This window comes from Dendrobates tinctorius, unplaced genomic scaffold (assembly GCF_039654945.1).
Source record: "Dendrobates tinctorius isolate UK_male_01 unplaced genomic scaffold, ASM3965494v1 ptg000016l, whole genome shotgun sequence".
Lineage (NCBI taxonomy): Eukaryota > Metazoa > Chordata > Amphibia > Anura > Dendrobatidae > Dendrobates > Dendrobates tinctorius.
In genome coordinates, this window is record NW_027361684.1 from 65905560 (window position 1) to 65930239 (window position 24680).

Genomic DNA, 24680 nt, shown 5'->3' on the forward strand with positions numbered 1-24680 from the left:
GAACATATAGGCATAATGGCAAGACAATATTAAAAGTTCAAAAGCTAAAAAGCAATGTGTGCATATACAGGATCAATAAAGATACAATATAAAAGATATAGTGCTAAATAGACATATATAATAACCCACAAAGGTTATAAAAGTCCATATGAAAACCTCTGGTAAACAGTGATAAGAGTGAATAAGGCCAGTTTCACACTTCAGTTTTTTGTGTCAGTCAAAATCCGCCAAAAAGGCGGAAAACGGATCCGTTCCTAACTGATGTGAATGGATGCCACCTGATCCATTTTTTTGACAGATCCGCCGAATTAAGAATTTTAAAGGAACCGCAGAGAGAGAGAGAGAGAGAATTTTTTTCGTCCACCAGAAAGGATTTCAGGGTTAATTTCCCGGCTGACTTCCTTTCTCTGGGCATGCGCACTGTAAATTGCCGATCCTGCAGCAAAAAAAACCTTGCAGGGTCCGTCCAGGCATGTCGGCGCACGCAAAAATTTTGGCAGATCCGCAAAAAAACGGATCCAACGGATGGCCATCCGTTAAGATCCGCCGGTAATGCAACTCAATGGGGAAAAAAACGGATCCGCCAAAAAAAGTGGCGGATCCGTTTTTTTTCAAAAACCGGCGGATTTTGACTGATGTTCAAAAACGGAAGTGTGAAACAGGCCTAAGTGGAAAAAATAAATAAAAAATAATGCAATATGGTAAAGTGCAAAACAATGATTAAATAAGCACACAAAGTGCAAAGCTGCAATATACAAAGAACCTATGAGACATGAAACAGACTTCCACAACCTCACCTCTGTAGCAGAGTTTGCCTTTTGTTCACCCAGTTTTGCACCTCCTACACAGCTGTGTCTGTTTCAGTTAATGACTGTATTCAAATTACATATGAAGATGATGATGATCATTATCATATTTGACTATAATGCTTCAAAATCCCTGACTTTGTGCAAGCATACCAAGAAAAATGTATGCTGTTATGAAGACAAAGGGCCGTCACACCAAATATGTCATTTAGATTTCTCTATTGTTTTACTTAGAATTGATAATAGTTTATTAATTATCAAAATGCAATTTTGAAATTATTCTTACTTTGTAGCAGTATATATATATATACATATATATGTGTCAGCACTTTACATGGAAAACTATTTTTCTCTTTTAGGATGTTCAGGAGCTCTTGCAAAACAATTTGTATCTAGATACAATGAGTCAACAGTCACCATAATGGACCTGCCCAAAGTTGTGGAAACAGCTAAGAAACGATTTATAACAGATAAGGATCAACAGATATATTTCCTTGAAGGTGCAGTAAATAAAACTTCATTGGTTATAAAAAGGAAGAATATTTCAGATATGTGTAATGGCTTACTAGCGGTACATTCAGTGTACAGATATACAGCATAACATGGCTTTTTATGGAGGACAATGTACTTTGTCACTGACTTTTGGCACGGAATCTGTAGCTTGAGGTTTAAGTTTAATTAAAATGACCTTTGTCTCATGTAGGCATTAGGCAGCATTCACAGTTCATGTACAAGGCAGATATGTGTCAGTGCTGGCTCAGCTAAATAAATTACAGTTCTTTCTCCTGGATCAAACTTTATACGCAGAAGAAGAGGTACTGTATGTTCCTACCAGTTTTGGCGTCCCCTGTAGGCCGAGCTCCAGCAGCTTCCAGCGCCAAACAGAAATGATCAACTCCATGCACAGTTCACTCTAAACAAGATGGAGCTTCCACAAGTTACTCTGCTGCTTCAACACATAAACTGCTTAGGTTTCCTATCTGACCTGTGCAGTCTCTCTTCAGAGCGCGACTCAGGTTTGTCTCTCTCCCACCTACAGCTCACATTTTGGCTTGTCACTCACCAGCTTCAACACGTTGCTCAACATTCAGCAGACTGACTAAGGTGAACACTTAGCCTGGTTATATGCAGAGCTACACAGCTGATCTAAAAATTTCTAAGAGAATTATCAAAATTGAAGTGTACGTGTAGATATGTCAAAAATACATGAAATGGAAATTATATTTTAAGATAAAAAAAATTGCAGAATGTGAATAGAGCAGACATCTCCTTTCTAAACTTTGTGCTATTACGGAAATAATCTATGATTGATTAACCCCATCCTGACATGTGACGTATAAGTACATTAAATATCAGGTGCAGGATGTAGAGCTCTCCATGAGCTGAATCCAAACCATGTACCATTGTACCTGTCTCTAACAGTTGAGACAGATCAAGATTTATCCACTATAAGCTGCTGTCAGGCACTGACTGTAACATTTAAATGGTTAGATACTGGGAGGTAGTGGGGGATCAGTATTGTTGCCCATTCGACCCCTTGTGATGCATTCAGGGTTCCAATGTGTTACTGTGGCAGCCAATGGCTACTTAAGTCCCCATTAGACCATCTTTTTACTTCAGTGAAGCCCAGTTTGGGACAAAGGCTCTGTAAAGAAAAAAAATTGAATGTTTTTCATTCACTTCGCATCTCTCTAAAAAGACGCTAAGGCTATGTGCACACGTTGTGGATTCGCAGCATTTTTTCCACACGGATTTACACCAAATCCGCAAAGGGTAGATCAAGCAATGTTAGTCAATGGGAATCCAGAACTGGTGTGAACATGCTGTGGAAAATTCTGCACTGGTGCTCAGCATTTTATTTTCTGCAGCATGTCAAATCTTTTGCGGATCTGCAGCGTTTCTGCACGCATTGACTTACACTGAGTCAGTCAAATCCGCAGGTGTAAAAAGGTCTGCGGATTAGCTGTGGATTTACTTGACAAAAACGCTGCGGAAAGGAAGAAGGGAGAGTGTGTGGGCGGAAACTGTGTGAGCTGAGAATATGTGCGTGTCTATCTGTGTCTGTCTGCGTGTGTCTGTGTGTATGTCTGTCTGCGGGTCTCTGTCTGTGGATGTCTGTGTGTAGCCAGGCATTGTCTGATGGGACTACTACTTCCATCCGGCTATGTCTTCTGTCACATATAACACTAACAGCATGAGCCGATGATGAGATAGTAGTCCCATCATCCAGCGACTGTGTTCAATTGTAAAACAAAAAAAACACATTCATACTCACCAATCACCTAATCCTCGATGCCCTCGATCTCTTGCAACAAAAATAAAATAAACCAACATATACTTATTTTTCCGTTGTTGTCAATTTAATAATGAGTGTCCCATGATGATCTTGTGTAGAACAGTCACATCAGGAAATGTGACCGCTCTACCCGACCCCAGTTGATACACTGACAGGAGGTGATCCTCCCGCAGGGTGTCACTGCACCGCCGTGAGAGTTCACCAGAGTTCGTGCTGTCACTTGCTGCACTGCTGTGTGAGAAAATTCTCACACAGAGGTAGTGCCATAAGTGAGAGCACGAAGTCAAGTGAACTCTCAGCGATACACTACAAGAGCGATTATCTCCTATCAGTTTATCACCGGAGGCGGGTCCTGATATGGCTGTTCTACACATGAGATCGTCGTGTGACCCTCGGTAAATGGACTACGTCAGACAGGGAGTATTTTTGTTGGTTTACTTTTTTGTGTTGTTGCAGGAGATCGAGGGATTTGGGGATTGGGCATTCAGTAAGTATGATAAATTAAGATTCAATAAAGGAGTCTGTGTCATTATTTCTAATATAGGACTTTATTCTGGCTGTGTTTTTATTTACCATATAACTATAAGATTAGGAATGTATAGGTGTCTTATTGATGCTTCTCCATTACTAATCTGTGGGCTTGATGTCACTGGACAATACAAAGGTGACATTAACCCGACAAATATTACCCCACTTGCCACCAGTACAGGGCAAGTGGGAAGAGCAAGGCAAAGTGCCAGAATTGGCGCATCTATAAGATTTGCCATTTCTGGGACGGCTGAGAGCTGATGTTTTTAACCTGGAGGGTGCTAATATACATGGCCCCTTGCCAGGCTATTTACTATCAGCCCGTAGCTATCTGCCTGGCCTTTGCTGGTTTGATTTTACAGGGGGACCCCATGTCAATTTTTTTCTGGGGTTCCCCTGTAAACTAGCCAGTAAAGGCTAAGCAAACATCTGTGAGCTGATATTAATAGCCTGGGAACCTTTATGGCTATTGGCTCCTTCCCAGAATATTAACATTAGCCCTCAGCCATCGGCTTTCCCTCTGCTGGTTATGAAAATTATGCGGGAACCCAAGCAATTTTTTTTTAATTTTAGAACAATAAACAGATATTGCATTTCACACAAATTTCGTGTGTGTCTTTTATTTGACTATGCACAATTTTATTAATGAGGGTATCTGGCTAACATACACATACATATATACTGTGTATTTATATATATATATGTGTGTGTGTGTGTGTATGTGTGCGTGTGTGTGTATATATATATTCTAGCTGAAGAGCCCGGCGCTGCCCGGGCATAGTAAGTAACTAACTGTGGTTAGTTATAACAAATTATAATTATCCTCCATCCCATAGTCCCGTGCCCATATACCCATCATACATATCCACGATCCCATAGGCCCGTGCCCATATCCCCATCATACATATCCTCCATCCCATAGTCAAGTGCCCATATACCCATCATACATATTCGCCATCCCATAGTCGAGTGCCCATATACCCATCACACATCCTCCATCCCATAGTCCTGTGCCCATATACCCATCACACATCCTCCATCCCATAGTCCTGTGCCCATATACCCATCATACATATTCGCCATCCCATAGTCGAGTGCCCATATACCCATCACACATCCTTCATCTCATAGTCCAATGCCCATATACCCATCATACATATCCTCCATCCCATAGTCCCGTGCCCATATACCCATCATACATATCCTCCATCCCATATACCCGTCATACATATCCTCCATCCCATAGTCCCGTGCCCATATACCCATCACACATCCTCCATCCCATAGTCCTGTGCCCATATACCCATCATACATATCCTCCATCCCATAGTCCAGGCCCATATACCCATCACACATCCTCCATCTCATAGTCAAGCATTATGACATCATAATGAGCGGCGGGGCTTGCAACCTATGATGACATCAGCGTCGCCATGGCAACCATTGTGACATCATAATTAGGGGCGGGGCTTGATACGCACACACTGTTTCCCCATTATGTAGATAGGGGCATTATGACATCATAATGCGGGGCGGGGCTTGACGCGCACACACTTTTTCCCCAGTATGTAGATAGGGGCAAAATTGTTTGGTGAATTGGAACTCGCGGGGTTAAAATTTCGCCTCACAGCATAGCTTAGGACGCTCTTGGGGTCCAGACGTGTGACACTGCCAAATTTTGTGGCTGTAGCTGCGACGGTTCGGATGCCTATCACGGACACACACACATACATACATACATACATACATACATACATACTTTGAGCTTTATTTATTAGATATATACACATATATATCTAATATATAAAGCTCAATGTGTGTATGTATGTATGTATGTATGTGTGTGTGTGTGTATGTCCGGGATTGGCATCCGCACCGTCGCAGCTACAGCCACAAAATTTGGCACACTCACACGTCTGGACCCCGAGAGCGTCCGAAGCTATGTTGTGAGGCGATATTTTAACCCCGCGCGTTCCAATTAACCAAACAATTTTGCCCCTATCTACATACTGGGGAAAAAGTGTGTGCGCGTCAAGCCCCGCCCCTCATTATGATGTCATAATGCCCCATCTACATAATGGGGAAAAAGTGTGTGCGTATCAAGCCCCGCCCCTCATTATGATGTCATAATGGTTGCCATGGCGGCGCTGATTCATCATAGGTTGCAAGCCCCACCGCTCATTATGATGTCATAATGGTTGACTATGGAATGGAGGATGTGAGATGGGTATATGGGCACTGGACTATGGAATGGAGGATATGTATGATGGGTATATGGGCATGGGACTATGGGATGGCGAATATGTATGATGGGTATATGGGCACTCTACTATGGGATGGAGGATGTGTGATGGGTATATGGACACTCTACTATGGGATGGAGGATATATATGATGAGTACATATGGGCACGGGACTATGGGATGGAGGATGTGTATGATGGGTATATGGGCACTCTACTATGTGATGGAGGATATGTATGATGGGTATATATGGGCATGGGACTATGGGATGGAGGATATGTATGATGGGTATATGGGCATGGGCCTATGGGATCGTGGATATGTATGATGGGTATATGGGCACGGGACTATGGGAAGGAGGATATGTATGATGGGTATATAGGCATGGGACTATGGGATGGAGGATGTGTGATGGGTATATGGGCATGGGACTATGGGATGGAGGATGTGTGATGGGTATATGGGCACTCGACTATGGGATGGATGGAGGATATATATGACTGGTATGTGGGCACGGGACTATAGGATGGTGGATATGTATGATGGGTATATGTGCATGGGACTATGGGAAGGAGGATTTGTATGATGGGTATATGGGCATGGGACTATGAGATGAAGGATGTGTGATGGGTATATGGGCATGGGACTATGAGATGAAGGATGTGTGATGGGTATATGGGCACTCGACTATGGGATGGCGAATATGTATGATGAGTATATGGGCATGGGACTATGGGATGGAAGATGTGTGATGGGTATATGGGCACTGGACTATGGGATGGAAGATATGTATGACGGGTATATGGGCATGGGACTATGGGATGGCGGATATGTATATGGGCATGGGCCTATGGGATGGAGGATATGTATGATGGGTATATGGGCACGGGCCTATGGAATGGAGGATATGTATGATGGGCATATGGGTGCGGGCCTATGGGATGGGGGATATGTATGATGGGTACATGGCACAGGACTAAGGGATGGAGGATAATTATAATTTGATATAACTAACCACAGTTAGTTACTATGCCCGGGCAGCGTCGGGCTCTTCAGCTAGTATATATATATATATATATATATATGTCATGATCCAGACCAGGTTTTGAGTCCTGTTTTCCCTTTTTCCCAGTCTGGTCATGTCAAGAGTTAACATTTCTCAGCCTCTGTCTGGGTTCGGTTTGGCTACTTATCACTGCTGCTTCCTGCAGGCGATGTCAGTTATAGTTTTTGCCTAGTGCTGCTGTAGCTGACTCTGATTGATCTGATTTGTCCTGCTGCATTTGCTGTTTCCCTTTAGTGTGCTGACTCCCTGGTTTTGACTTAGCTTGTATCCTTACCTGTTTCTGTCCTTTGTCTTTTGGCCTATTCGTTCCTGACCACTACTGATTCCCTGGCTTGTCTCTGACCGTGAGTTTGCTTATTTATTTGGTACTGCGCTACAATCTGGGATTTGACCTGGCTTGTCTGACTATTCTGCTGCCACCTGTGGTAACCTCACTGCTGCACTGCAGGCCAGCTCTGTTTATGTGCAGTCCCGCTTTCTCTCTACTGCCATCTAGTGGAGCATGCACCTACCTGCATTGCAGCAGTGTGCCAAAAATATATATAATAAATATATATATATATATATATATATATATATATATACAAAAAAGAACACAGCAGCACATGTGCATGAATCTAGGCCATGTGAAAACACAGAAAGACATTAAAAACATTCACTTTAGATTAAACTTCTCAAAATTTTTAAAACTTTTTTTACAAAACATTTTTTTACCTATAGTAATAGATGAAAAATGAAGGTTCTTAGTGCACAAATTGGCCAATTCATGTATGCCCGTCAACCATGGCAAGGTGACCTCCCTCTGATGGGTCCCTGCTCTACACTATAAGCCAACAATTTTGTACAAACATGTCACTACTGGGCAAAGCCTCTAAGCCTACAATTTATGGGCAAGTAGGATTTTTGTATGTATGTGTGTGTGTATATATGTGTATGTGTGTGTGTATATATATATATATATATATATATATATACATACAGTACAGACCAAAAATTTGGACACATCTCATTCAAAGAGTTTTCTTTATTTTCATGACTATGAAAATTGTAGATTCACTCTGAAGGCATCAAAACTATGAATTAACAGATGTGGAATTATATAATTAACAAAAAAGTGACAACTGATAATATGCCTTATATTCTAGGTTCTTCAAAGTAGCCACCTTTTGCTTTGATTACTGCTTTGCACACTCTTGGCATTCTCTTTATGAGTTTCAAGAGGTAGTCACCGGAAATGGTCTTCCAACAGTCTTGAAGGAGTTCCCAGAGATGCTTAGCACTTGTTGGCCCTTTTGCCTTCACTCTGCGGAACAGCTCACCCCAAACCATCTCGATTGGGTTCAGGTCTGGTGACTTTGGAGGCCAGGTCATCTGGCGTAGCACCCCATCACTCTAATTCTTGGTCAAATAGCCCTTACACAGCCTGGAGGTGTGTTTGGGGTCATTGTCCTGTTGAAAAATAAGTGAAGTTCCAACTAAACGCAAACCGGATGGAATAGCATGCCGCTGCAAGATGCTGTGATAGCCATGCTGGTTCAGTATGCCTTTAATTTTGAATAAATCCCCAACAGTGTCACCAGCAAAGCACTCCCACACCATCACACCTCCTTCTCCATGCTTCACGGTGGGAACCAGGCATGTAGAGTCCATCCGTTCACCTTTTCTGTGTCACACAAAGACACGGTGGTTGGAACCAAAGATCTCAAATTTGGACTCATCAGACCAAAGCACAGATTTCCACTGGTCTAATGTCCATTCCTTGTGTTCTTTAGCCCAAACAAGTCTCTTCTGCTTGTTGCCTGTCCTTAGCAGTGGTTTCCTAGAAGCTATTTTACCATGAAGGCCTGCTGCACAAAGTCTCCTCTTACAGTTGTTGTAGAGATGTGTCTGCTGCTAGAACTCTGTGTGGCATTGACCTGGTCTCTAATCTGAGCTGCTGTTAACCTGCGATTTCTGAGGCTGGTGACTCGGATGAACTTGTCCTCCGCAGCAGAGGTGACTCTTGGTCTTCCTTTCCTGGACCGGTCCTCATGTGAGCCAGTTTCTTTGTAGCTCTTGATGGTTTTTGCCACTGCACTTGGGACACTTTCAAAGTTTTCCCAATTTTTCGGACTGACTGACCTTCATTTCTTAAAGTAACGATGCCCACTCGTTTTTCTTTACTTAGCTGCTTTTTTCTTGCCATAATACAAATTCTAACAGTCTATTCAGTAGGACTAACAGCTGTGTATCCACCAGTCTTCTGCACAACACAACTGATGGTCCCAACCCCATTTATAAAGCAAGAAATCCCACTTATTAAACCTGACAGGGCACACCTGTGAAGTGAAAACCATTTCCGGTGACTAACTCTTGAAGCTCATCAAGAAAATGCCAAGAGTGTGCAAAGCAGTAATCAAAGCAAAAGGTGGCTACTTTGAAGAACCTAGAATATAAGACATATTTTCAGTTGTTTCACACATTTTTGTTAATTATATAATTCCACATGTGTTAATTCATAGTTTTGATGCCTTCAGAGTGAATCTACAATTTTCATAGTCATGAAAATAAAGAAAACTCTTAGAATGAGAAGGTGTGTCCAAACTTTTGGTCTGTACTGTATATATATATACAGTACTTATATATGTTTTGTTTGTGTAAACATTAAAATAACAGACCACCGCACAGTTTTATAAAAATCAGCTTCTCTACATGTCTGACAGCCATTCCATTCCAATGTCAGTTGCATTCCAACCAGGGTACTCCTCATTCTACTTAATGTGCTTCTGATTAGGTGATCACCTGAACAAATCTTATTTATCGAAGGAAAGTATAAAAAACCCTGCTGTGGTGTTCACAATCCTCTTGCAATAGAACAAGCTGGATGGCCAAACAAGTGCTAGTAATATCCCAAAAGTAATAGGAATGAAAAAATAACTTTTAACCATGCCAAAGGATTTGAAAAGAAAAGTTTTGAGTGAGGAAAAGAAGGGCTCAATTCTGGCTTTACTAGCAGAGGGATACAGTAAGCGTCATGTTGCCTCCATCCTTAAAATTTCTAAGATGGTAGGCCATTACAGCAAGGTTAATCAGCAGACATTGGGGACAACAAAGCTACAGACCGGCAGAGGGTGAAAACGACTCTCCACTGACCAGGATGACAGTCATCATTCGAATGTCACTCAGCAACCGCAGGATGACATCAAGTAATCTACAAAAGGAATGGCAAATGGCAGCTGGGGTAAATTGCATGGCAAGAACAGTTTGTAACAGGGTCCTAGATGCAGGGCTCAAGTCAAGTAAAGCTAGAAAAAAGCCTCACATCAATGAGAAGCAAAGGAGAGCCAGGCTGAAGTTTGCTAAAGACCATAAGGATTAGACCATAGAGGACTGGAGCAAGGTAATCTTCTCTGATGAGTGTAATTTTAAGCTTTGCCCAACACCTGGTCATTTAATGATTAGATGGAGACCTGGAGAGGTGTGCAAGCCACGGTGTCTTGCACCCACTGTGAAATTTGGTGTCAGATCGGTGATGATGTGGGGATGGACGTATGAATCAAGACGCATACAAGGTTATCCTGGTAAAACAATTGATTCCTTCTGCTCTGGCAATGTTCCCCAACTCTGAGGACTGTTTTTTCCAGCAGGACAATGCGCCATGCCACACAGCTAGGTCAATCAATCTGTGGATGAAGGACCACCACATCAAATCCATGTCATGGCCAGCCCAATCTCCAAACCTGAACCCCATTGAAAACCTCTGGAATGTAATCAAGAGGAAGATGGATAGTCACAAGCCATCAAACAAAGAAGAACTGCTTAAATTTTTGTACCTGGAGTGGCATAAGGTCACCCAAAAGCAATGTGAAATACTTGTGGAAAGAATGCCAAGATGCATGAAAGCTGTGATTAAAAATCATGGTTATTCCACAAAATATTGATTTCTGAACTCTTCCTGAGTTAAAACATTATTATTGCTGTTTCTAAATGATTATGAACTTGTTTTCTTAGCATTATTTGAGTTCTCCAAGCACTGCATTTTTTGTTATTTTGACCATTTCTCATTTTCTCAAAATAAATACAAAATTTAGTGCTTGGAAATTTGGAGACATGTTGTCAGTAGTTTATAGAATAAAAGAGCATTTTACATTTAACTCAAATATACCTATAAAGGGAAAAATCAGACAAACTGAAAATTATCAGTGGTTTTATATATATATATATATATATATATATATTTATGTGTGTGTATATATATATATATATATATATATACTGTGTGTATATATATATATATATATACAGTATATCTACTAGATGGAAGCCCAATACTATCGCATCAGGAGGGTGGTAATGTCATGATAGAGGCAGGCTTTTCACCGTTAAGAATCTCTCCCACATGTGCTCACCCACCTATCTGCTTTCTCTTCCTGAGTGTGTGTGTGTGTGGTGCATACGGTGTATAGAGTGTGTGTGTGTGGTGCGACAGTGTTCCGCTGGTGGTACAGCGCAGTAGGTTGGTACCAGCAGCAGTTTCCATATTGAGACAGCTGTCACTTGGGTGTCCCATTGTGGCGGTTGGTGAACTTCCTACGCTTAGAATTCTGGGATACGGTGACATCTGGACAGAACTGGAAATGAAAACATTACAAGGCAATTATATAAATAGATATATATACATATATACAGTTATGGCAAAAATTAAGAGACCACCACATCAAAACCCTGTCATGGGCAGCCCATTCTCTAGATCTGAACCCCATTGAAAACCTCTGGAATGTAATCAAGAGGATTATGGATAGTCACAAGCCATCAAACAAAGAAGAACTGCTTAAATTTTTGCGCCAGAAGCAGTGTGAAAGACTGGTAGGAAGCATGCCAAGACGCATGAAAACTGTCTTTAAAAATCATGGTTATTCCACAAAATATTGATTTCTGAACTCTTCCTAAGTTAAAACATTAGTATTGCTGTTTCTAAATGATTATGAACTTGTTTTCTTTGCATTATTTGATGTCTGAAAAAGCTGTCTTTTTTTATTTTGACCATTTCTCCTTTTCAGAAAAAGAAAACCTGAAGTTATTGCTTGGAAATTCGGAGACATGTTTTCAGAAGTTTGTAGACTAAAAGAACAATTTTACATTTTACTCAAAAATATATCTATAAAGAGAAAAATCAGACAAACTGAACAGTTGGAAGTGGTCTCTTAATTTTTGCCAGAGCTATATTTATATATATAATGTAGATATGTATACCAGCTATGAACTCGTTGTATGCCCGGGTGGCAAGCATTTTTATTGGTATATGGTCTCCCATCCTGGTGTGTGCTGCCCCCCTCATATCCTGGTGTGCATGGTATCCCTTAATCCCTATCCTGCTATGCATGGCCCCCTCATCCCTATAATGGTAACCATGGCCCTCTCATCTCTATCCTTATATGCATGGTACCCCTTCAACCCTATCCTGCTGTGCATGGCCCCCTCATTCTTATCCTGGTATGCATGGCCCCCTCATCCCTATCCTGGTATGCATGGCACCCTCATCCCTATAATGGTATGCATGGACCCCTCATCATTATTCTGGCATGTATGGTCTCCTCACCCCCCAATCCTGGTATGCATGGCACCCCCTCATCCTTATACTGGCATGCATGGTCCCCTCACCCCCAATCCTGGTATGCATGGCCCCCTCACCCCCCAATTCTGGTATGCATGGTCCCCTCACCCCCCAATTCTGGTATGCATGGTCCCCTCATCCCCCAATCCTGGTATTCATGTTCCCCCTCATCCTTATCTTAGGATGTATGGTACCCCCTCACCCCCCAATCCTGGTATGCATGGTGCCCTCATCCCCAATCCTGGTATACATGGTCCCCTCACCCCCATTCTGGTATGCATGGTCCTCTCACCCCCCTTTCCTGGTATGCATGGTCCTCTCACCCCCTTTCCTGGTATGCATGGTGCACTCACCCCCCTATCCTGATATGCATGATCCCCCTCACCCCCCTATCCTGATATGTATGATCCTCTCATCCCTATTAAACTGCACACATAAAAAAACAAACATTTATATTCACCTGTCTTCCCTGTGCTCCAGCACTGTCCCGTTCTGCCGGAGGTCGGGGAAGGAGTGTGACGCCAGAGTACACGCATGCCCATACCGCGCTGTATGGCGCCATATTGCTGAAGACACACTGCAAATGTTTCTTCAGTAAAATGGCACCGGATAGCGCTATGCGCATGCGCGATTCCGACAACTATCTCCTGCCCCATTCTCCGACGAGAAGAGAGGTGCCGTGGTTACGCTCTCCCGGTCAGGTAAATATGTAAGTATGGCACCGGAGAACGCGGCATGCATTCAGTGTCTACGCGTACCACCATCTCTGGCGCCATACGCTGGGTGCCTTATTCTGTCTGGAGCCAGACTGCGCAGGCGTGTCACGCTTGCGCAGTCTATAAAGGCTTCGGACAGAGTGAAGCTCCCAGCGTCATATTTTAGATATACAGTATATATAATATTATTTTCACTTATTTGTTTTGTGTATATAAATATTATATTTGAACACATAGTATGTAATGATATTATGGTCTTCAATGGAGAATGTAAAAGAAGAGGTTGGACAAGGAAATGGCATCACAATTTTTTTTTGTTAAATAATATAACTTTATTTAACTTAGAAATCTGCAGGCAAATCCGCAGAGAAAACCGCATGAAAATCCACATCAAAACCGTGCAGATTTTCAACTGCGTTTTCTGCCAAGAGAGGCAGAATACACGCAGAATTTTACAAAGGCAAATCCGCGACGTGCGCACATACCCGCAAAGCGATCAAGAAAATGTACATACTCTAAAATGGTACTAATGTAACGTCAAATGAATGATGCCTTTCAAAACTTTATAATCTTGTCTTTCTTAGAACTCTTGCAGCTTGGAAAAATAGCAAAAAGTTATGACTCATGGAAGAAAAAACAATTTCTTATTATTTTATGCCTGTATTGTCTTCAATTTTTATGTTTTACAATGTATTTCCTTCTTTATCAAAAGGAGACTTATTTAATGATCCTATTCCTGAGGCAGACCTATTTATTATGGCCAGGATTATTCATGACTGGACAGAAGAAAAATGCCTTACACTGCTGCGGAAGATATACCAGTCTTGTAGATCCGGTGAGCTCACACTGTAGGAAAATGACAATGTAAATGCGATAATGTGATAGACAGGAAAACTAAAAGCAGGTACAAATTTTTTTTAACCATAAGTTCATTATCTTTAACAAAAATAATAAAAAATAACCAATAACAAAAAAATTACAGTATGTCAAATCTTCATGCCATAAAGTCTAATAGATGAGGGTCCCACCTTTGGAACTTGCACTTATTTTGAGGCAGACCTGTCCCATAGCCTATCAAGATATTGGTTCATTTTATTAAAATTTTAATTTGGCTTTTTACATTTTCCTTTTATATGTCAATTATTTTTGGGTGACCCACATTCTTTAGTGCCTTTTACATACTGTGTGCACAATTATTATGCAATTTGTATTTTTGATGATTAATTTTATTATTCAACAACTACAGTGCTGTCAGTCAATACAAAATGTTACTAAACCTGAATACGTTACCTATTCCGACCAATGACAGTAAATAAACATTGGCGCTTGTTGGGCTTTCAAACTATCAGCATTTGGACAGGGAAGAAAAGGCAATAGCTCAGCAGACACTGGAACCAACTATGCAGCCAGTGGATAAAATTCCAAAACCAAACCATGAAAATGGCAATCCTTCCCATCTGAGCTTTGCACTGTGACTGAAAAGTAGTTTTCGAAAACACATGGGGTATTTTCGTACTCCGTAGAAATTACATAAGAAATTGTACTGTTTGTTTTCTCCTAAAATAACTTGGGGCCAAATCAACATTTTAATGGAAAAAAAAAATAGTAATTTTTCATTTACTCAGCCCAATGTTATACAATTTTGTGACCCACCTGAGGGTTAACCCCTTTACCCCCGAGGGTGGTTTGCATGTTATTGACCAGGCCAATTTTTACAATTCTGACCACTGTCACTTTATGAGGGAATAACTCTTTAACGCTTCAATGGATCCTGGTGATTCTGAGATTGTTTCTTTGATATGACTTGCATTTATTTGCGAAAAAACTGAAGATTGGCGAAAATTTGGAAATTTTGTAATTTTCCAAATTTGAATTTTCATGCCCTTAAATCACAGAGAAATGTCACACAAAATACTTATTAAGTAACATTTCCCACATGTCTACTTTTACATCAGCACAATTTTGGAACCAATTTTTTTTTTTTTTTGTTAGGAAGTTATAATGGTTAAAGGTTAAGTCACTTTGAGGGGTCTATATGATATACCCAAAAGTGACACCATTCTAAAAACTGCTCCCCACAAGGGGCTCGGAGCCTCATTCAAGATGTTTATTAACACTTCAGATGCTTCACGGGAATTTTTGGAATGTTTAAAAAAAAAATGAATATTTAACTATATTTCACACAAAAATTACTTCAGATCCATTTTTGTTTATTTTACCAAGGGTAATAGAAGTAATTGGACCCCAAAAGTTGCTGTGCATTTTCTCTTGAGTATGCCGATACCCCATATGTAGACGAATACTACTTTTGAGGCACAGTGCAAAGCGCAGAAGGGAAGAGGTGCCATATTAGAGTACAGATTTTGCTGGAATGGTTTGAGGGTGCCATGTCACACCATGCGCAGAGTCCCTGAGGTGCCAGAACAACAGAAAGCCCCTATATCTGAACTCATTTTACAAACTACACTCTCCAATGAATTCATCTAGGGGTGCAGTGATCATATTAACACCATATGTGCCTCACAGAATTTTATACCACTGAGCGGTGAAGAAAGAATAAATGCATTTTTACCACTAAAATGTTGTTTTAGCCCCAAGTTTTAATTTTTTCTAAGGGCTAATAGGATTTTTTTTTAACAACAAACTGAGGTCCATTTTTTCCTCAGTGTGCCAATACACTATATGTAATCGGGAAATATTTTTCAGGCACAGTGCAAAGCTCATAAGGCAAGGAGTGCCAGATTTTACTGCTATGGTTTGCAGGTGCCATGACCCACTGGGAGAGCCCACAAGGTGCCAGAACAGCAGAACCCCCCATAAGTGAACCCCATTTTATGAACTACACCTCTCAATGAATTCATCTAGGGGTGCAGTGGTCATATTGACACCATGGGTGTGTCACAGAGTTTTATACCATTGGGCAGTGGAGACAAAATAACTACAGTTTTACCACCAAAATTTTGTTTTAGCCAAAGATTTTACATTTTCACACAAGAAGTTGGTAAAAATGGCACCAAAATTTGTCCCACAATTTCTACTAAATGTGGCAATACCCCATATGTGACTGTACAGTACTACTTAGCCATATGAAGAGAATCGGGAGGAACAGAGCGCTATTTGACTATTCAAGTGAATGGGCCTGTGAACATATCAGTGTTTTTCCATGGACCATGTGTCCGTGGGCAAAAAAGCTGACATGTCCATTTTTTAATGTCAGCACGGGCCACAAAACATCTGCACATGTGCATATGCATAACATACATGAATGTCATCCATGTGACACTTATCAGCACCTGGGAAGAAGCATTACAGTAAGCGCTGTTCCCCGGCGCCAGGTGCTGAACATGGCTCTCATCATTCTCCCCTGCTCGTGCTGATCACCAAATGATGAGAGTTACATTTAAGTGATAAAAGAGTTTCAGCAGGCGGCGACTGATGGGACTATAACTCCCATCAGTTTTCCCCTGCTGCTGCTAATAAAAGTGAAAGCAGGAGTGACTGATGGGAGTATTCATCAGCCGCCTGCTCTCTAAATAAATAAATAAATAAATGAATAAAACGGCATGGGTTCCCCTGTATTTTCTATGACCAGCCAGACAAAACTCACAGCTGGGGTTGCAACCCTCTGCTGTCAGCTTCAGCAAGGCTGGTTATCAAGAATAGAGGAGTCTCCACGCTGTTTTATTTTAAATTATATAAATGAATAATTTTGAAAATGTCATAGGGTCTGTTCAAAACAGCTGACATGTGCAAGAAAAGATGTGGGCTCACATCAAAGGGAGGGTGTCCGACGTCGGCGTATTATTACGCCCGATGTCAGAAAGGGGTTAAAGCAATATGTAAGGAAAAAATGAAAATTCAAATTTTTCCCACATAGATATTGTTTTAGCTTCAAATTTTGCATTTTCACAAGGATAACAGGAGAAAATGGACCTTACAATATGTTGCGCAATTTCTCCTGAGTACACAGATATCTCGTATTAGGGAGACAACTACTGACTAGGTGCACAGCAGGGCTTGGATGGAAAAGAGCACCATTTAACTTTAAGCTTTTATTGGTGGCATTTTGGGGGTAGAGAACATTTTGTATTTGTTCAAATTTATCCTGTCTTCAACGATGATCACTTACATTGGAATTGCCATTTAAATATCTGAAACCTGTAATCCAGATGAAACTCCCAGAGGGATCCATTCGCTAATGAGGCAGGCTGAATTAACTCAGCCTGCCTCATTAGCAGACTGGACTCTGTTGGGTCTCTGTTCAACTGTGTCTGGCTTTTCAGAGGTGCACAAAACAGCGGCTGACTGCGCTTTTGTGCACTCTGAAAAAGATGCCTAAAAAGACTGACACTGCCGGATCATAGGACAAGCAGCATCCACATTGCCTCCATCTGCCTTATTATAGGGAATCTTTTGTCCTGGGTTCTGTATTTTAGAGATTTACATGGAAATCCCGATGTAAGCGCTCACCTTAGAGCGCAGAACAAATGTGAGCTAAGCCTTACTGGGATCTTTGGGAGGCAGAATGATCAAATCAACAGCAGGTGAAGAATTGGTTTTATTATTTTTTAAGCCATTCCTCATGCTGTATAGGCGATTAGACAATATTTTCAGGCACATGACATTTTTTGATCGCTTCCTATTCACATTTAATGGAGGCAGAATGAACAGAAACACAGAGTTGTTTATTAGGGTTTTTTATACTATTCACTCTGTGGTAAAGTAATAAGGCAGCTTTATTCTTCCGGGGTCAGTATGACTATAGCGATACCACATTCATATAATTTTTTTGTTTTGACGGTTTTGCACCCTAAAAACTATTCTATAGAAAACATAATTGTTTGTGCACCGCTTTATTCTGAGAGCTATAACTTTTTTATTTTTCTGCTGATGGAGCTGTATATTGGCTTGTTTTTTGTGTGACAAGATATTTTCAGCAGTGCCATTTTTATTTAAATTCATCTATTTGATTGCGTTCCATTCCACTTTTTGTTCAGCTTGATGAAAAAGCATAATTTTTTGCCACTTTTTTTTTTACATTGTTCGCTGGGTGTGTGACAGTTTCACAGATTGCGTAGTCCCAAATGCGGCAATACCAAATATGTGCAATTTTGGTGTTTATTGTTGCTTTTCCCTAAATAAATGTATTTACTGTTATAATTTTTTTTTTCATTTTATTTTCTTTATGACATTTTTTTAAACTTTTTTTAAGCTTTTAAATTTATTCCCTCTATGGGACTTTAAATTTTATTACTCTGATAGATGGAATAATGCATTGCAATGCATTATACTGTCAGTGCTACACTGACAGAACACCGTTTAGATAATACTCTTACAGGCATGCCATGGCTGGCTGACCCAGAGGTCGTCATTTGACCTTAGGTTGCCCTGACAAGAGCCCACTTCCCCTCTCAGCCTCCTACATGGTGCAATTGCTATTGATTTTAGCATTCAAGGTGTTAAACAGGGCGGTAAGGGCACTTAATAGTTAAGCCGAGCTCGTGGGGATGAACGCTGTGCACAGCTTCTGTGCCATGCATGATCACTATGACGTACCCATACGTCAAAGGTTGAGAGCCCTTTCCCGACCATGATGTACATGATGTATGGTTATGTCAAAGGTCATAAAGTGGTTAATATACTCATCTACTGCTGCTCTCTTCAGTGTCCAGCGCCGTTCTCCTTTTCTGAGTGATGTCCCTGCTCTGTGTGACTCGGAAGTGGCTTTTACCTTGTAAGCCTATAGAACATCAAATCTCCATAGATTGACATTGTAAAAGAATTCCGACTTACCCAAAGAGAATAAAATGAGCCAGATAGTCACAATTGCTGTGATTTTTCTGAGAAGAAGAGAAGAACGGCGCTGGATCCTGGAGAGCGCAGCAGTAGGTGAGTATATAAACACATTCACACTACATTGCATGCATGTATACAAATAGTTAATGAATAAAAAACAATGGGAGTGCTTCTTTAAGAAAGTAAAAGTGAGGTTTTGTCTTTCTTAGCGGAATATCTATATGTGCATAATTATTGGGCAACTATTATTCATTTTCATTAGAGTTGAGCGAAACGGGTCGGCCAAATTCAGAATCCACTGACTTTGGCTAAAGTCTGGTTACGCCGATCGAAACCCAACCATAGCGTGAGGTCGGCCATGAGGTCGCCGACTTGAGCGCCAAAGTCGCGTTTCCCACAATGCTTCCAGTGCCTTTTCTCAGCCAATCATAAAGGACGCACACTGTGGGCAACGCGATTACATAGGCAGCGGCCCCCACCATGTTAGAGAAGGGCATTCAAGTGATTGGCTGGCTTTGTGTGGTGTCACAGTGGCTATAAAAGGCCGTGACCGCCGACCGCCATCTTACTTCTGCCGATCTTAGCATAGGAAGAGGTTGCTGCTGCTCGTTCTAAATAGGGAGAGTGTTTAGGCAGGAAAAAAAAAGTGCTTCTGCTGATAGCGAATGTCACTGTACAACACAACAGTATATTATGCAAGTGACAGGGGAGGATATATTTGTGTGCAGCAGCTCTGGTGTTGATTAGGGTGCCTAATCAACAAAATACCCTGGTTTTGTTAACATCTTTTACTAGCACTTGCTACTTACAGTTACATATGTTTTACAGCAGAGTATTTATGCACGTTTGTCATACTGTGTTCTGTTTTTGTGTCTTAGTTCTTGGGTGGTGTGAACAGGGTCTTATGACCCATTCAGTTTTTGTGCATGTGTCATGTGTTCTGAATCCATTGATTTCTTGCTTATGCAAGCTTTGGGAGATCCCCGCCTCTCTCCTTTGGGACATGCATAAAAAGCCATTTTGCCCAGCGAGCCCATACCGGGCAGCACCTTTCTGAACCCTGCTCATGAAGGTATTATTCACATGTTCAGGTTTTTAAATATATTAGATAGGACTGCTCCGAGAAGGGTATGCCTTGACGCGGCGGAGTGGCTTAGCGTACATTTTTTTGCAAAAAAAGTATCAACAAAATACCCTGGTTTTGTTAACATCTTTTACTAGCACTTGCTACTTACAGTTACATATGTTTTACAGCAGAGTATTTATGCACGTTTGTCATACTGTGTTCTGTTTTTGTCTTAGTTCTTGGGTGGTGTGAACAGGGTCTTATGACCCGTTCAGTTTTTGTGCATGTGTCATACTGCAGCTGCTGAAAGTCCAGCCTACACATCAACATATTCCATTTTTTAAACCTCCCTAACTGTGCTGCCCCCCCAGGACCGGGGTCACCACCTGGCGCACACGGGCAAGTGCTGTTGCCCTGAACAGGTGTGTGGGCCAACCCTTGGGTGACGGCAATGACACAGGGCCTCTCATAGTACAATAAAGTGTCTCTGATGGTGTGGGCCAGAGCCATAACTTTTTTATTTTTTCGTTTATATGGCCATGTGAGGGCTTATTTTTTGCGGGATGAGTTGTACTTTTAAATGACATCATTGGTTTTACCATATCGTGTACTCGAAAATGGGAAAAAAATTCCAAGTGCGGTGAAATTGCAAAAAAAGTGCAATCCCACACTTGTTTTTTGCTTGGCTTTTTTGTTAGGTTCACTAGATGCTAAATCTGACCTGCCATTATGATTCTCCAGGTCATTACAAGTTCATAGACACCAAACATGTCTATGTCCTCTTTTATCTAAGTGGTGAAAAAAAATTCCACAGTTTGCTAAAAAAAAAAAAAAAAAAAATTTGCGCAATTTTCCGAGACCCGTAGCGTCTCCATTTTTCATGATCTGGGGTCAGGTGAGGGCTTATTTTTTCCATGCTGGACTGATGTTTTTTAATGATACCACTTTTGTGCAGATACATTCTTTTGATCGCCCGTTATTGCATTTTAATGCAATGTCTTGGTGACCAAAAAAACGTAATTCTGGCGTTTTGAATTTTTTTCTCGCTACGCTGTTTAGCGATCGGGTTAATGCTTTTTTTTATTGATAGATCGGGCGATTCTGAATGCGGCGATACCTAATATGTGTATGTGGGATTTTTTTTTTACTGTTTTATTTTGATTGGGGCGAAAGGGGGTGATTTGAACTTTTAGGTTTTTTTAATTTTTTTTTATTTTTAAACATTTTTTTTTTTTTACTTTTGGCATGCTTCAATAGCCTCCATAGGAGGCTAGAAGCTTGCGCAACCCGATCGGCACTGCTACATATGGGCGATGAGCAGATTTGCAAAAGGGTTCAGTATCACTAGATACAAGGTATATATAGTATAGTTTAAACATACTGAATATCCGTATACATTTCAGGAGGCAAACACAGATGCTCTCAGTTCCAGTATGGATCCGACAACAATATAGAAAGTTGAGAAAGGGTACTATGGTGCTCCTGATGGTACGGTCGCCACAGAGGTACTGCACCTCATCCAAAGGTGTGGTATCCCACCCTCAGGTAAGGATGGATCACCACTCAGGACTCCTAACCCCGCACTCAACACACACACTAGTTAGTCAGGGCATCTGGGTGTACCCGGCGGGAGGATGGCCTCATCCCAGACTGACTAGGAAAGGGTGTTGGGGGTTAGTGTGCAAGGTAGGTACAGTGGGAGAAGCTTAGGTAGTGGAGTGATTGTGGCCATCCAATGAGAGAGAGCAAGGTGACAGTTGGTGGTTGTAACAAGTCTGAGGTAAATGGATCTTTCTAGAGAGTTGTCAGTCGGTGACAGGACAGAATAAGAGCAGGATTGCTGTGAGAGGGCTGAGGGTCAGAGAAGAGAGAAACATCTTGTCCAAGCTCCTAGACTAGAAGGAAGGGGTCCTTGGGGCACGGGAAGTGCAATAAGCCACCTGTGAAGCCAGTTTCTGGAGAAGGAAAGACCAGGCCTCGTTCGGGAAGGTGGCTCCTGAAGGTAGTGGAGAAATACAGGGCTCAGCTAGAAAGACGGAGGCTGAGGTAACTTTAACCCCTTAATGTCCAATGACGGACACAGTCCATCATCAGACATTTCCCCTGCTTTGATGAGGGCTACGGCGCTGAGCCCGCATCAAAGCCGGGACATGTCAGCTGTTATAAACAGCTGACATGTGCCCGCAATAGGCACGAGCGGAATCGCCCTCCGCCCGTGCCTATTAACTAGTTAAATGCCGCTGTCAAAGCTGACAGCGGGCATTTAAATAGCATTTCCGGCCGCCGGGCCGGAAATGACCTCATCGCCGACCCCCGTCACGTGATCGGGGGTCGGCGTCATGTTTCCTGGACAACCAGAGGTCTCTATGAGACCTCTATGGTTGTTCCAGGCATATGGCTTTCAGCGCCACCCGGTGGTCGGCACTGAAAGCACAGCAGTAAATCTGCTACATATGGGCAATCTGCTCATCGCCCATATGTAGCAGTGCCGATCGGGTTGCGCAAGCTTCTAGCCTCCTATGGAGGCTATTGAAGCATGCCAAAAGTAAAAGAAAAAAAATGTTTAAAAATAAAAAAAAATTAAAAAAACCTAAAAGTTCAAATCACCCCCTTTCGCCCCAATCAAAATAAAACAGTAAAAAAAAAATCCCACATACACATATTAGGTATCGCCGCATTCAGAATCGCCCGATCTATCAATAAAAAAAAGCATTAACCCGATCGCTAAACAGCGTAGCGAGAAAAAAATTCAAAACGCCAGAATTACGTTTTTTTGGTCACCAAGACATTGCATTAAAATGCAATAACGGGCGATCAAAAGAATGTATCTGCACAAAAGTGGTATCATTAAAAAACATCAGTCCAGCATGGAAAAAATAAGCCCTCACCTGACCCCAGATCATGAAAAATGGAGACGCTACGGGTCTCGGAAAATTGCGCAAATTTTTTTTTTTTTTTTTTTAGCAAACTGTGGAATTTTTTTTCACCACTTAGATAAAAGAGGACATAGACATGTTTGGTGTCTATGAACTTGTAATGACCTGGAGAATCATAATGGCAGGTCAGATTTAGCATCTAGTGAACCTAACAAAAAAGCCAAGCAAAAAACAAGTGTGGGATTGCACTTTTTTTGCAATTTCACCGCACTTGGAATTTTTTTCCCATTTTCGAGTACACGATATGGTAAAACCAATGATGTCATTTAAAAGTACAACTCATCCCGCAAAAAATAAGCCCGCACATGGCCATATAAACGAAAAAATAAAAAAGTTATGGCTCTGGCCCACACCATCAGAGACACTTTATTGTACTATGAGAGGCCCTGTGTCATTGCCGTCACCCAAGGGTTGGCCCACACACCTGTTCAGGGCAACAGCACTTGCCCGTGTGCGCCAGGTGGTGACCCCGGTCCTGGGGGGGCAGCACAGTTAGGGAGGTTTAAAAAATGGAATATGTTGATGTGTAGGCTGGACTTTCAGCAGCTGCAGTATGACACATGCACAAAAACTGAACGGGTCATAAGACCCTGTTCACACCACCCAAGAACTAAGACAAAAACAGAACACAGTATGACAAACGTGCATAAATACTCTGCTGTAAAACATATGTAACTGTAAGTAGCAAGTGCTAGTAAAAGATGTTAACAAAACCAGGGTATTTTGTTGATACTTTTTTTGCAAAAAAATGTACGCTAAGCCACTCCGCCGCGTCAAGGCATACCCTTCTCGGAGCAGTCCTATCTAATATATTTAAAAACCTGAACATGTGAATAATACCTTCATGAGCAGGGTTCAGAAAGGTGCTGCCCGGTATGGGCTCGCTGGGCAAAATGGCTTTTTATGCATGTCCCAAAGGAGAGAGGCGGGGATCTCCCAAAGCTTGCATAAGCAAGAAATCAATGGATTCAGAACACATGACACATGCACAAAAACTGAACGGGTCATAAGACCCTGTTCACACCACCCAAGAACTAAGACACAAAAACAGAACACAGTATGACAAACGTGCATAAATACTCTGCTGTAAAACATATGTAACTGTAAGTAGCAAGTGCTAGTAAAAGATGTTAACAAAACCAGGGTATTTTGTTGATTAGGCACCCTAATCAACACCAGAGCTGCTGCACACAAATATATCCTCCCCTGTCACTTGCATAATATACTGTTGTGTTGTACAGTGACATTCGCTATCAGCAGAAGCACTTTTTTTTTCCTGCCTAAACACTCTCCCTATTTAGAACGAGCAGCAGCAACCTCTTCCTATGCTAAGATCGGCAGAAGTAAGATGGCGGTCGGCGGTCACGGCCTTTTATAGCCACTGTGACACCACACAAAGCCAGCCAATCACTTGAATGCCCTTCTCTAACATGGTGGGGGCCGCTGCCTATGTAATCGCGTTGCCCACAGTGTGCGTCCTTTATGATTGGCTGAGAAAAGGCACTGGAAGCATTGTGGGAAACGCGACTTTGGCGCTCAAGTCGGCGACCTCATGGCCGACCTCACGCTATGGTTGGGTTTCGATCGGCGTAACCAGACTTTAGCCAAAGTCAGTGGATTCTGAATTTGGCCGAC

At 41.7% G+C, this 24680-nt stretch overlaps 1 protein-coding gene across 3 annotated transcripts in view; it reads left to right on the forward strand.

Annotated features, from left to right (window-relative positions):
• The window catches only part of LOC141080602 (acetylserotonin O-methyltransferase-like), a 141596-nt gene that overhangs the window by 112602 nt on the left and 4314 nt on the right, over nucleotides 1–24680 (forward strand). For all 3 annotated transcript variants that reach the window (XM_073565938.1, XM_073565939.1, XM_073565937.1), the window contains 2 exons: nucleotides 1166–1306; nucleotides 13960–14082. In XM_073565938.1, the coding sequence (XP_073422039.1) occupies nucleotides 1166–1306; nucleotides 13960–14082 (264 nt within the window). The remainder of the gene's footprint in view (nucleotides 1–1165; nucleotides 1307–13959; nucleotides 14083–24680) is intronic.